At 35.7% G+C, this 13,963-nt stretch overlaps 1 protein-coding gene across 12 annotated transcripts in view; it reads left to right on the forward strand.

The window, feature by feature from the left end:
* Positions 1 to 13,963, forward strand: part of RELCH (RAB11 binding and LisH domain, coiled-coil and HEAT repeat containing) — a 108,806-nt gene that overhangs the window by 38,352 nt on the left and 56,491 nt on the right. For 9 of the 12 annotated variants that reach the window (XR_014074731.1, XR_014074729.1, XR_014074730.1 and 6 more), the window contains 3 exons: positions 376 to 451; positions 1,485 to 1,580; positions 10,354 to 10,466. Coding sequence is in view for 7 of the 12 variants with exons in the window: in XM_081562253.1 (XP_081418379.1) it covers positions 376 to 451; positions 1,485 to 1,580; positions 10,354 to 10,466 (285 nt within the window). In the remaining 5 variants the exon portion in view is untranslated. Of the gene's footprint in view, positions 1 to 375; positions 452 to 1,484; positions 1,596 to 1,727; positions 1,752 to 5,117; positions 5,138 to 10,353; positions 10,467 to 13,963 lie in introns of those variants that run through there. The other 3 variants (XM_081562251.1, XM_081562252.1, XM_081562259.1) reach the window with 3 other exon arrangements.

Consider the following 13,963-nt stretch of genomic DNA (forward strand, 5'->3'; position numbering starts at 1 on the left):
GACTTTGTAGACACTCTTTACCTTTATGGGACCGTAGAGAATTAGAAAGGAAAAAAAAAATCTTATTTCAGGTTTTGCAAACACTTTCTATAGTCACTGACCTGCCATACAACTTCAGGTTTAATCCATTAACATTTATAAGACATTGATTCACATAATATCAAGCTCTTTTAAGATCAGCAGCTATTGCTATTCCTTTTTCCCTGTATTATTCTCCAGTGAAGTGACCTTAAATCTTTTGTGGCTGAGAAATTCAAACATTTGTGCGGTAGGATTCATGCAGTGATGGGAATTACGACCTGCAACTTACTTTCTCCTTAAACGCCAGTTTAACTGTTTGGTATTGTCCCATTTTCATTCAATGTTTTCTTCTAGGAAGTTGTCTCCTGCTTTCCATCAAGCACTACTCTCTTTCTGTCGAATGTCAGCAGATAGTCGTTTAGGATCAGAGGTAAGTTATACCAGATTCTTGCAACTTTCTTAAAACATACTATTTTTCTTGTGATCATTTTACCCAAAAAAATAGTTGTAATAAAAGTCTATTTCAAGTACAGATCTATTATTTAAACTAACACTCTAAAAAATAATTCCGAAGTTTGCAGCTTTTAAGGAAAGTAGTTGATTATTTTTATCTTTGGATTAAAGCTCTGTTTAGTATGAAAGTGAGTCTTTACGGTCTAGTTTTAATTTTTTATGTCTACCAACCTACAATTATATGCCTCTCTATGGTGTAACTTAGAAAACCAAGTCAGGTGTATATATTATTTATAATTTCAGTAATTTTTAGATTACTCCATTTTTAATTTCTCTAGGATTGATTGTCTTTGATTGCAGAGTTTATTGGCTCTCATTTCTTTTCATCAAGTCCTTTGTAACTGTTGTTGCAGGCTTATCTTAAGAGGGTATTTTTTTTCTCTTTTCTTTATATGTCTCCCTTTCTATTAATACCTTTCTTGTGGTTGACTCCACTTGACCTCTTCTGGGCTTCTGACCCACAGTGTCGTTAAGAATCTGAAAGAGCTAGAGAATGGTTTGGATGCAGTCTGGCAGTTCTCATTGTAATACTGGGGCAGCCCCCATGGGCTTCCCCTTGCATGCGTTTTCATTATACAAACTACTCTTTCACCTTAGCCAAAGATTGTGACTTTGTGGGTACCTTTCTCCCCAAAACAAAGATTAAAAACCATTGAAGCTGCCCCAGTCCTGTGTTATTGCTATTTGTTCCCAGAACTGAAGGCTAGTAAGCCTCCCTGTCTGCTCCCTTGCTTTTTACTAGTGTTTTAAATCCTGTTTCTGGTCTGCAAAAATGTTTGTCCTGTTTGGAATCTCAGGCTATTCTTGTTTTTGTTTTCCTCCTCATCGTAAATTGTCCTTTTGAATGTGTGTTTGAAACGGAAGTGACAGGGTCCAAATCATAGCCCTGCAGTCCCATCGCGCACAGCAGTCCTCCAGCGTCGTCTTTGATTAACCCTGTGGTCTTCTAGGTGTCTCGAATTGCAGACAGTGAGACGAGTGTCATGCTCATGCTGGGGCGCTGCCTGCCGCACATCGTCCCTAACGTGCTGTTGGCCAAGAGAGAGGTGAGACACGGAGAAGTACTGTCATCCCCTAGATCATCATGTTGTCCATTTTTCGTCATTTTGAAGTTTAGTGTTATATTTTTATTTTGTTAAAGTCTATTACTTGCAATCATATTCTTACTTTTGTGCATGCATCTCTGCTCCTAGAGAATGGTTTTACACCTCTGTCAGGTGAGTTCAGTAAAACTGCATGGTATTCATGTTTTCCAATTGTGCTTAAAGCATCGTTAGCTTCTGCAACACTAACTATTACTGTAGGTCCATTTATGTGCCATGAACACTGTCCGTTCTCTACATTACCAGTTAACTAATCTGTTTGATCTCTCTGTTGATAAGATATGCCTGACTTGCCTACAGAAATAGACAGTCTTGGGACTGAACATTAATAGGGACTAATAATATAACTCTTTTCTTAAATGTACATGTAGTTACTTATTAATGTTAGTTTTATTGTATTTCTTTGGCAGTAGTTAGACTTGTCTTAGAATAAGATAGTTATAATATTGTCTGCAGTAACTTTTGAGAGTATCTTTTTCTTTTTTCTTGTAGCTAACCTGTTATTGACAGATGCTTCAAATGTCTAAATAGAGTAGCAGATTTATTTTGGTACACATTGCCTATGTTATAAGCCATAAATGCTATAGAAAGTATTCTTTAGAGTTATAAAAAGATTAAGGAAAAATTATCTGTAATCTCATTTGAATAGTGAATGATTTATTTGCAAACAAGTTTATTTATTTGAATTATTCAATTTATGAAATCAATTTGCAATTCACAAATTTTTTAAATAAGTTAAGAGTATTATTGAACATGTCCTACAAGTTTTCTTTTGTTACCCTCTTAATCTTCACCACTGGTTTTAATCATAAATCACGGGACCTACAGTATGATAGGTATACAATGCATTGGCAAAACCCATATAAGAGCTTATCCTTAATTATCTGTTTAGCACAAGAAATTTGTACTGATCCTCAAGAAAACGTATATGTAGAGCTTTCATTATTTTTATACCTATAGATATTTTTAATTTAAAAATGACAAACATGACTGTTTTCTTGCTGATGGTTTTATTTTACCTAACATTTAAGAACAGTTGTGAGACATTAAGAAGTATAAAAATTTTCTGTGTCTTGAAGGATCAGTGTCCAATTTCAGATTGTTTTGCAGTTCTGCCTGGCAGAATGGTGTTTGAGCTTCTTCTTCCTTTTTCAGCTTTTGTAACATAATCTGTGCAATGCATTAATGTTTGCATCCCTTTTACTATGGTTCCTTAAGATAATCTTTAAAATAACATAGAAACCTAATTGTTATGAGATGCAGTTTAAGCTTTTTTTTAGTTTTTATTTTCCCTTTTTTAATCATAAAAAACTCTACCACTAAAATCTGATTGTACTGCATGAAGTTTTTATAAATTTGCATCATCAGTAATCAGATATATATATAAATATATATGTAAGCATATATTTATATATACATGTATATTTTATTTGTGGTATGATGTTTACTTTTCTGGCTGATTTTAAGTTTTTTATATTTAAAAATATTTTTATACTTATAATTTCATGAAGAATTGATCACTTATCTTTGTTTACTTAATTATTTGTATCGTATTCTGTTTTACCAGAAAATTTACTGTTTTTAATATACCAGAGTTGTATTCCCTCAAAATTAAATTGGTAAATAATGAGGTTTATCTTTCCTTTCTTTGAAACTAATCCCAGGGCATAAAAGCATAACACTTTTATTTGATTTTATCCTTTGATATTGGATTACTTGTATTTAATATTTTACCCTAGTTCCATAAATTTATATTTTTTAAAAGGTCTTATGATTTAAGGATTAATATTTTTGTTTTTTCTTATTTCTTAAGTTTTTTGTGTTCTTTTATCAGTATAAGCCTTTTTATTGATATGTGAATACAATTAAAATGTCTGTCTGTATGATTGATCATAGCAATATCCTAGATAATTTAAAAAATAAAGCGTTAAAAACAGAGTGTAAGGTTTGATTAAATAATGCATATTCATGGTTTAACATCTTTTGAATATGAAAAGATGTACAATAAGAGCTTTTCTTCCCCTGTCCCTGAGCCATCATCTCACATGCTGTAAATTTTAGTAAATCCTTTGCCCATTTTTTAAGTGGATTGTTTGTCTTTGAATTGTAAGAGTTCTTACAAGTCTAGATATTAAACTCTGATCTCATATATGATTTGCAAGTACTTTCTTCCATCCTGTAGTTGATGTTGTCCTTAAATGGACAGATGTTTTTCATTTCTGTGAAATCGGATTTCTCCATGTTTTCTTTTGTTGGTTGTGTTCTTGATGTCCACCTAAGAACCCATTGCCAAAGCTGAAGTCAGAAAGATTTACCCCTATGTTTCCTTCTAATAGCTCTATACTTTTAGCTCTTATATTTAGGTGATTGATCCATGTTTTTGTTTTTTGTTAATATATGGAGTGAAGGCAAGAGTTCAGAACTGTATTCTTTTCATGTAGTTACCCAGGTGTCCCAGCACCATTTGTTGAAGAGAAAATTGTTTCTTTATTGAATGATCATGGCACCTTTGTCAAAAATCAGTTTGATGTAGATGTTTGGATTCATCTCTGTACTCTCAGTTCTGCGCCGTGTGTCTTCATGTTTGTCTTTATGCCTGTCCCACTGTTTTGATTCCTGTCGCTTCACAGTACGTGTTGACGTTAGGGAGTGTGAGACCTCCAGATTGGCTCTCCTTTCAGGGTCATTTAATTTAGGGCCCCTTTTGGTTCCACACAACGGGATGCTCGGTTTTGGTCTCTGCCATAAAAGTCGTTTGAATTTTGATAGGAATTACACTGAATCTGTGAATCACTTTGGGGAATATTGACATTCAAACAGCATTAACTCCTATAATTTATGAACAGGAGATTCTTCATAGTATTTGCACACAGAATGTGTTAAGAATTGTTCCTCCTTTTCTGTTCTTTCAAGGAGTTGAGTAGGATCAGTATTAATAATTCTTTAAATGTGTTTTAGAATTCACAAGCAAAGTCATCTGATCCTAGAGGTTTTTTAATTATTGATTCAATCTATTTGCCTGTTATAGGTCTGTTTTGATTTTCTGTTTCTTCTTGTGTCAGTTTTGGTCATTTATGTGATTCTAAGAATTAGTTCATTTATTGATTATCTAACTTGTTGGTGGTGGACCATTGTTTATGGTATTCACTTATAATCCTTTTAATTTTTTTAAGTGTGTTACTAATGTCCTCTCCTTTATTTCTGATTCTAGTTATTTGCATCTTCTCTATTTTTCTCTTAGTCAGTCAAGGTAAAAGATTGTCAATTGTATTGATCCTTTGAAAGAGCCAGCTTCTGATGTTGTTGATTCTGTTTTTTTTTTCAGTCCTATATTTCACTTACCTCTGCTGTAATCTTTATTATTTTCTTCTTTCTGCTGGCCTTTAGTTTGCTTTTTGTGGCAAGGTTGTTGAATTGGAATCTCGTTTTTTTTTGATGTAGGTGATTATGGCTATAAATTTCCCTCTGTGTTCTGCTTATGCTGCATCTCACATGTTTTGGTATGTTCTGTTTTTCATTTATCTCAAAGTATTTTAATTTCCTTAGTGATTTCTTTGACTCAATAGAGTGTGTTTTGTAAAATGTATATCATTAAAGCTATAAAAAGAAAAAAGATAAAGGAGAGCACCAATCCCTAAAAACCTTAACGATTAGCTCGTGCCGCCAAGACTTGGTCATCTCCTGAGAAACCAAACTTTACTCTTTTATAGTACCGCTTGTGGTTGCTCCATGGTAAATTTTTAACTTAAGAGTAATATAATTTATAATTGTATGAGTGTAAGGTAGCAGTACAAGTATAGTAAAGTAAATAGTAAGCTGCGTAAGCTTGTCCGCCTTCTTTACCCATGTTGTGTGTGTGTATCTTGCAATTTTCAGAGTAAATCACATGCTCTTTAGCAGTATCAGAGTTTAAAAGTCACTTAAGTATTTCAGTTAGGCTTCCTAAAGGCTGAGACCTAGGAATTATAGATATTAATAATTCTAAGAATAGGTATTTTAGCAGCCCTTGAAGTATAAAACTTTTCCAGAGGTGAGTAATCTTGTCTTTTCCTTATATAAGTCTTTGTAATGTTTTTTTTTCTTTATATGTTACTATCAACATCATGACAAATTTCAACCGAAAATCCAAATCAAAGGGTGTATACTTATCAGTATTTGAATTTAAATTGTAATTCATTATTGCTTAATTCCTAGGCAAAAGACTAGATGAAAAAAATTTAGTAACAGCCATCTAAGATTTTTTCGAAGCTTAGGTTATAGGAAATATTTTCAGTGGAATAGTGAGGACAAGTGGTGACCTGTAATTAATTGGCCTGATATCACCTTTCTAGAATTGCAGACTTGCTTCCTGACCTGAAGCGCTCAGACCTTCCCCACCGGCATCTGGTCCAAGTGCATACTTCCTTCTGTATTTTAGATCCTTTCAGATCTTGGAGTCATTATCATATCAACATCCCATACCTTTTTAAATTTTAAATTGTGTCTGATCTCATTTCCTACTTCATTTCTTTTCCCTTTAACATCTGATCACTCACATTGTTTTAGATCCTGTTTACGTACTATTTTTTCTTCTGTTTTTGTAGTCTGAACACATACTAATCTTTAAAGACTAAGAAAGTCAAGTAAAAGTATTCATTAAATCAAATGTAATCATCTCTGAAGACATTTACTACCTTGAAATTATTTCTTTATTATCATTAGAATTTATTTTGTTTTACTTGTAATACTGAAAGAAAAATACTGGAAGCCTTTCCTGTTTAATTCTGTACAAAATTTCATAGGAACGGTGGGAGGTCCTTCATATGGAGAGAACTAGTGTTGTCAAAATGGCAGAAGTCAAACCAGTTGAAGCAAAACTCATTTACTTGGGTAAAGTGCAAATTACTAAGTCTTTTAGATTAATGAATTCTAAAGGCCTTAGGAATATTTTTCCTAGTGTCCACGGTAAGAAACTACTGGAATACATTCTGTAATAGGATTACTACACTGATTTCCTCTCTAAGGATCAGTAAGAGATCAGTTTTATATTTCACTTCAGTATACGTTAACTGAGTACTATCGGGTGATAAAGCATGTTTGGAAATATTTAAAATTTCTGTTGCCCTGAAATATGGACTCATTAATGTTTTTATATGGGGTAGGTAAGGGATTCCTTTTGGATATCATGTTTATCAAAGCTATATTATTTTGCCATGGTTATTATTCAGAGACATTTTTAAAACCACTGTCACATTTTCTTCTGAAACTCTAGATGCCAGTTTTTAAATATTTTATTTAGAATTATAAGGAAACTATTTTAAACACTAGATTTCTTTAGTTGGAGATGATGATACCAATGGGAGAATATTGATTCAAATCTATATATTTATGCGTACCGTTGACCCTTCCTTGAACATTGCACAGATTATGCGTGCTGACCACTGCACAGTTCAGTATCTAAGTATAACTTTACATTCAGCAAACTGCAGATCCATGTAGTAATGTTTATGGGGTAAAATCTGCGTATAAGTCAGCTTCCCTGGTAGCTCAGCTGGTAAACAATCCGCCTGCAATGAAGGAGACCCTGGTTCAATTCCTGGGTCAGGAAGGTCCCCTGAAGAAGGGATAGGCTATGCACTGCAGTATTCTTGGGCTTTCCTGGTGGCTCAGACAGTACAGAATCCGCCTGCAATGCAGGAGACCTGGGTTTGATCCCTGGGTTGGGAAGATCCCTTGGAGGAGAGCATGGCAACCCACTCCAGTATTCTTGCCTGGAGAATCCCCAAGGACAAGGGAGCCTGGTGGGCTATAGTCTGTGGGGTTGCAAAGAGTCGGACACAACTGAGCAACTAAGCACACACACTTCATATAAGTGGACCCACAACAGAGTTCAAACCGGTGTTGTTTAAGGGTCAACTGTAGTGTGAAAATCCTAAACAGAATCTGTGGATAAACTAGCACATCAGAGGCTTGAAAAAGGTGAAGTTACAATAAGGAAGATATACAGCACAGCAGATAATGTACTTACAGAATTCATTATTTGAAGAGTAGTACAAATAGAAGTTGTGATTAAATGGATGATAGAGGAAGAGGAAATTAGGATATTTGAAGCTGGTCATAACTTAACAGTTAAAGTCCTGATGGCTCTGTCACAGACTACAGCTTCCACTTTTTCCTGCCGTCCCCTTCTGGACCTCTTCTCAGCTCAGCGACGCTCAGGAAGAGGAAGCCATCTGGCACACGTTATAGCTGCCATAGCCATCAAGCTGCCAGGATGTGCCCAGTTCTCCTTGGCGTAGAGTATCAACCAAAGTGTATTGGCAATGACTTTTCCCGCATTTGTAATTTTAGCCAGCAAGAAAGAAAAACAGATGGCAGCATAAATTATTACTAATTATGATTGAGAAAAGTGAAAGAATGTTTCCCTAAAGTCCTAAATTCACAGAATTTTAGAGTTCAAGGAGACAAGGGCTGACAAATTTTTTTTTCCTTTCCTGTGTGTCCATTTGGATTGGTTGGTAAGGGCTGCTGTGTTGAGAAGGGTTTGGAGGCCAGCTTTGATCTCAGAAAGGAAAATTAACAATCTTATTAGCAATAGATAAGAAAATGACAAAGTATATGTGTTTATTATTTCTGTACTCAGCTTAATTCCTGCATGTGTCAGAGAGGCTCACAGTTTTCACTGGGTTCTTTGGTCCTTAGGGGTTTTGAGACAGGAACTCTTTGAGCTCCAACTTTAGCGTTCTTGGTTTGGCACATCTGTAGCCACATTGCAGTTAAAAGAGTCATTACAGGAATGTATAACATAAAATTCCTCTTTGATTAAGAATCACTAAGCCTCGTGGTTTAAAAAAAAAGAAAAAAGGAAAAGAAAATGTAAGGCACAAAAAGTAAACAGTAGCACAGTTATTTTGGTTACTTGCTTTTGAGATAAAGAAGCTAACTATTTTTCTGTATTTTAAACAGAGGGTGTACTTACAGTTAGAGCAGGTATCTTACCTACACTTCATAACTTTATTTTTTTAAAGAGTGATGCAATAGGAAGAGAGTAGAGTAAGATAGTTTAAGAGTGAATATTTGGAGATGATTGGGAAGCAGGAAGAAGGGTTAGGAGAAAGCAAGAAAACCCGTGGGAGAGAAAGATCGAACATGAGGGAAAAGTACAAGTAAAATATTTAGGGCTTTTTTGATTTTTCAGGCATTAAAATATTTTCTCTTTTTGTTAGTACTTTCTAGAATAACTACCTTTTCATCCTTAAACTTTTACTCTCAGTGGAATATGCTTATGTGTCATCCTAGTCCTCTCATTGGTATCATTGGCCCTTAGCAATCTCAGTGGAACTCTCTAAGGATCCTTGGTATTAATGATCCTTACCCATCAGGCCTCATAGTAAGCATCTTTGGAAAACATCAAAGTACAAGGGTCCATACATACACTGTTCCATTCCCAGTGCAAAATTATTCTCCCCACTTTTCAGTTATTCACTAATCTAAAACCTACAGAGGCACCTAAATAGAAAGATGGCAGAGTAAGTGTTTTAAATTTGTTTTTGCTTCTCAGATTTGTTTTTCCTCTTCTTATCTACTTCTTTGTGCTTTAAATTTAGATTTATACTGAGTAATTATAATTTTAACATAATATATGTAAGACATTAGAAATCATGGAAAGGACTTCTAGTCATGCCTTAGTTTCAGTCTCAACTCCTCTAAAAGCATGTCATATGTTTCTAAGGGAGCATCTTCGGAATAATATAGGCTTTTCTTTAAAGTGTCATGCATTGGTACATAGTGATTGATTCCTATTTTAAATCTGCTAGTACTTTTTGGTGGGTAGGGAAGTAGATGGGAAAATTAAATGAGAATAATCATTCTACCCTTTTTATTATATCATAGTGATTTCTTTAAAATATCTGCAAAATAACTTAGAGGATTTCTCTTCAAAAATACTTTATCACTTTTGAACTTTTATTTCATTAGATTTGCAAATCTACTTCAAAAGTGAAAAACATTAATATCTTTTAAATATATTTTAGAATTTTGCCTCAGTTTAATTAAAATGTGAAAAAACTTTAATTTTCAAATACTTTGTAAAAGAGAAATAAACTTTTGTCTGTTTCCTTGAAAATACTAAATTTACCTCTGTATGTTGAAAGTGGAACAAAATATTATTTAAAATTTTCATTTCAAAATAGAACATTTCTGCAAATGCTTTTACGGAGAGCACTCAACGCCTGTGAAGACGGTCTTTTTGATGAGCCACTGGGTTAGGTGCTAAGGGCATAAAGTGATTAATTACTTCTGATCCTGCTGTGCTTATGGAAGTATGAAGAGTTATCTTTACTTTCTGTTTTTCATTTTACGTTTTAAAATATAGTTAACTTCTGCAAGTTTTTATTTAAAAGCACTTTCAAAATTTAAACTACTATATCAGCTTATTGTAAGATAAAATGTTACTTAGTGTAAAAGGTAATAGACCCTTGGGAAGTATTGGATGAGAAAACAAGGTTAGTTTAATCGTAAGTTACTTTATTACATTGTGATGTGCATCTTCTGCACAATCACTCCATAACTATGTTTATGTTTTTCTCTTGAATTATCAGCCTTACAAATAAAAATTTGCTCCTCTCTATATTGAGGCTTATTTCATTTAAAACTTCCATTTATGAATACCTTGGGGGAAAAGAATATTCTGCAATGCTTTTTTACTTTGACTTTTTCCACCTTCGTGTTTCTTTAGGAGTTGATTCCCCTCATATTATGTACAGCCTGCCTGCATCCTGAGCCTAAGGAGAGAGACCAGCTTCTCCACATACTTTTCAATTTGATCAAGAGGCCAGATGATGAGCAGAGGTGAATATGACTACTTCTTTGGGAAATAAATACAATGTTGACTTGTTCATTTTATTGATTTGGCACCATGATTGCCTTTTTAATCTAAACGCCGTTTGTTCGTTCTAAGGTCTTGTTTAATAAAGGAAACACTGACCTTGTTCACCGTGCCCTACACTGTTTTCCTGCTTTCATTCCAACTGCTCATGTTGGACTTCTGCACTTTTGTGTTAGTTATCTTTGGACTGCTAATTATTCCACTAAGTCTTTGCTTTTATCTTTCACATTTGATTTCCAAGAACTCCTAAATATTTCCCGTTTCCTCCCATAGATGAACTAGATACAGCATGGCCTCTTAATAGTTATGCTTTACCAGAAATAAAATATTTAACAGGAATGTCTGCATCAACAAGCTGTCTGTAAAGCGGTTTCTGTATGGCTAGAGGGATATAGTGTTTTGGTTAGTCCTGATTCAAACACCCACCATCAGGGATAGGTGAGTGGAGAAATGAGTTGTGCTTGGGGGTGGTGAGGGTCATGAGAGTGGTGGGGGCAGGGGGACAAGACACACACCCAAGGGGCTTCTGGAAGAAAGGGGAATGGGTTTTTTGCTCAGGCAACCGTGATAGACGTCTCCCCAGAAACCAGACTTGTAAATACTACGAGAAGCTGTGCAACTGTGAATGTGAACAGAATATCCTAGTGCAGGGTGAGCAGACTGAGCACCAGTTGGGCAAGACGAGCTGTTGAAACGTTTCTACACTGTAATTTTATATCTTAGGAAGCAGATAATGTTTGCTTATACTTTTGCAAAACAATAGGATTGTACATTAAGATAGGTAGCTTTATATAATTTTATTTCTTGTTTTACTGACTGTTACAGTTTTTACCTCTTCTGAGAATGTTGGAAAGTCATAAAGTGAACCATAAGACAAATCAAGCCCAAAATTTAAAACACAAGGAATCTCTCCACCATGAGAATAAAAAGTCATGTAGGCTTTTAAACTCTGTGAACATGTATCTCTCTCCTACCGTTATTAAAATATACCTGAGCAAGCAGAGAGACATGTTGTTTTTAGGATCCAGTCAAAATTAATCTACATGTTAGCTGAAAAGAAATAAGGGAAATTCAATCAGGTTCCATTCATTGCAAACTGAAAATTTTCTGAGGACAATTTGATGGTACTGTATAGGAAAATTAATATTTTATCTTCTCCTTGAAAATACTATTCCCTAAGTTGGCTTAAAGCTCAACGTTCAGAAAACTAAGATCATGGCATCTGGTCCCATCACTTCATGGGAAATAGATGGGGAAACAGTGGAAACAGTGTCAGACTTTATTTTTTTGGGCTCCAAAATCACTGCAGATGGTGATAGCAGCCATGAAATTAAAAGACGCTTACTCCTTGGAAGGAAGGTTATGACCAACCTAGATAGCATATTTAAAAGCCGAGACATTACTTTGCCAACAAAAGTCCGTCTAGTCAAGGCTGTAGTTTTTCCATTGGTCATGTATGGATGTGAGAGTTGGACGGTGAAGAAAGCTGAACGCCGAAGAATTGATGCTTTTGAACTGTGGTGTTGGAGAAGGCTCTTGAGAGTCCCTTGGACTGCAAGGAGATCCAACCAGTCCATCCTAAAGGAGATCAGTCCTGGGTGTTCATTGGAAGGACTGATGCTGAAGCTGAAACTCCAGTACTTTGGCCACCTCATGCGAAGAGTTGAGTCATTTGAAAAGCCATTTGAAAAGTCATTTGTGGAGAAGGAAATGGCAGCCCACTCCAGTACTCCTGCCTGGAAAATCCCATGGACGGAGAAGCCTGGTAGGCTACTGTCCATGGGGTCGCGAAGAGTTGGGCACAACTGAGCGACTTCACTTTTAGTTCTCTCAATCATAGAAAACCAATCTTCTCTTAAGAAAGGGAGACGCAGCCGCTCTTTTTTTTGGCTTTGCATTTTATTTTCTACGTATCATCATTGAATTTATAATTAACACTGGTCACCTTGAATTCCTAGTTGGAACAAAGGAACAGACCTGAGACATCGCCAGCACTGGCCTAAGCAGAGCTGCCCCCTTCTCTGCAGTTATGGTTTACTACTTCCTGGGTTGGAAGGAATAACTGGGAGCTCTGCAATGATCAGACCCTTCAGGCAAGAACCAGTGTGTTAATAGTGTGAATTAGATATACTGACTACCTGCTCTGCTTAATTGTTGTGAAACTGAACTAATCAGCAGTTATAAAGCACATACTTTGTTATGTGCTAGGCTCTGCCTCCTGGCCTGTAGATAATTTAAGAAGACCTAGGGAATACCATCAGATGTGCTAATTGTATTTGGGTGTTAACAAAAGCAGATCTAGACAAGCTGTCCACTTAAATGGTACCTTTTGGTCAGAAAAAATTCAAAGATTGTGATCATGTAAAATTACTCAAACCTTCTAGCAAAAATATTTTTTGAAAAATAAACTAAATGCCTTTATAAAAAAGAAAAAAAAAAAAAGAAAAGAAAAGTCATTTGATGCTGGTAAAGATTGGGGGCAGGATGAGAAGGGGACGACAGAGGATGAGATGGCTGGATGGCATCACCGACTCAATGGACATGGGTTTGGGTAAACTCCGGGAGTTGGTGATGGACAAGGAGGCCTGGCATGCTGCAATTCATGGGGTCGCAAAGAGTTGGACACAACTGAGCGACTGAACTGAACTGAGCTGATCTTGGTAACTTAATTAATAATTAAATACTACTTATTACATTGTCGTTTTTAGAATGCAAGGTAAAAATCTCTCAATTTACATAGCTTGTATTTACAGACTCTGCATGTAAAGCTAACAGCTGCCACCTGGTGGCCAAAAGTACCTATCAGCCTGACTTCAGGTCAAGATACATGAGGATTTAAACATGCATGTTCGCAGTTGATCTTCCACATTTCAGAAATAAAGTTATTTATTAAGATAATCTAAAGTGTTAACTATATTTGATATGAATAAAAAATAAAGCAAAATTTTTAAATTAGCATAAGTTTGACATATAATCAGTTATTACTTTTCTTTACTTACTGAATCACAAGCTTAGTCCTTCCTAAGAAGGACACAAGGACTGTCCAATTTTATGCTCAGCTATATTGCATTTTTGGTCATTCTTTGCTAGCAGCCATAACTAACACCATATTTCCACCTAGTGTGTCAGTTCAGTTGCTCAGTCGTGTCCTACTCTTTGCGACCCCATGGACTGCAGCATGCCAGGCCTCCTTGTCCATCACCAACTCCCGGAGTTGACCCAAACTCATGTCCATCGAGTCAGTAATGCCATCCAACCATCTCATCCCCTCTCGTCCCTTTTTCCTCCCGCCTTTAGTCTTTCCCAGCATCAGGGTCTTTTCCAGTGAGTCAGTTCTTTGCATCAGGTGGCCAAAGTATTGGAACTGTAGCCCGTGGAATTTCTCCAGGCCAGAATACTGGAGTGGGTAGCCTTTCCCTTCTCCAGGGGATCTTCCCAACCTAAGGATCGAACCCAGGTC

This window comes from Giraffa tippelskirchi, chromosome 14 (assembly GCF_054371585.1).
Source record: "Giraffa tippelskirchi isolate mGirTip1 chromosome 14, T2T-mGirTip1v1.2.pri, whole genome shotgun sequence".
NCBI classification, from domain to species: domain Eukaryota; kingdom Metazoa; phylum Chordata; class Mammalia; order Artiodactyla; family Giraffidae; genus Giraffa; species Giraffa tippelskirchi.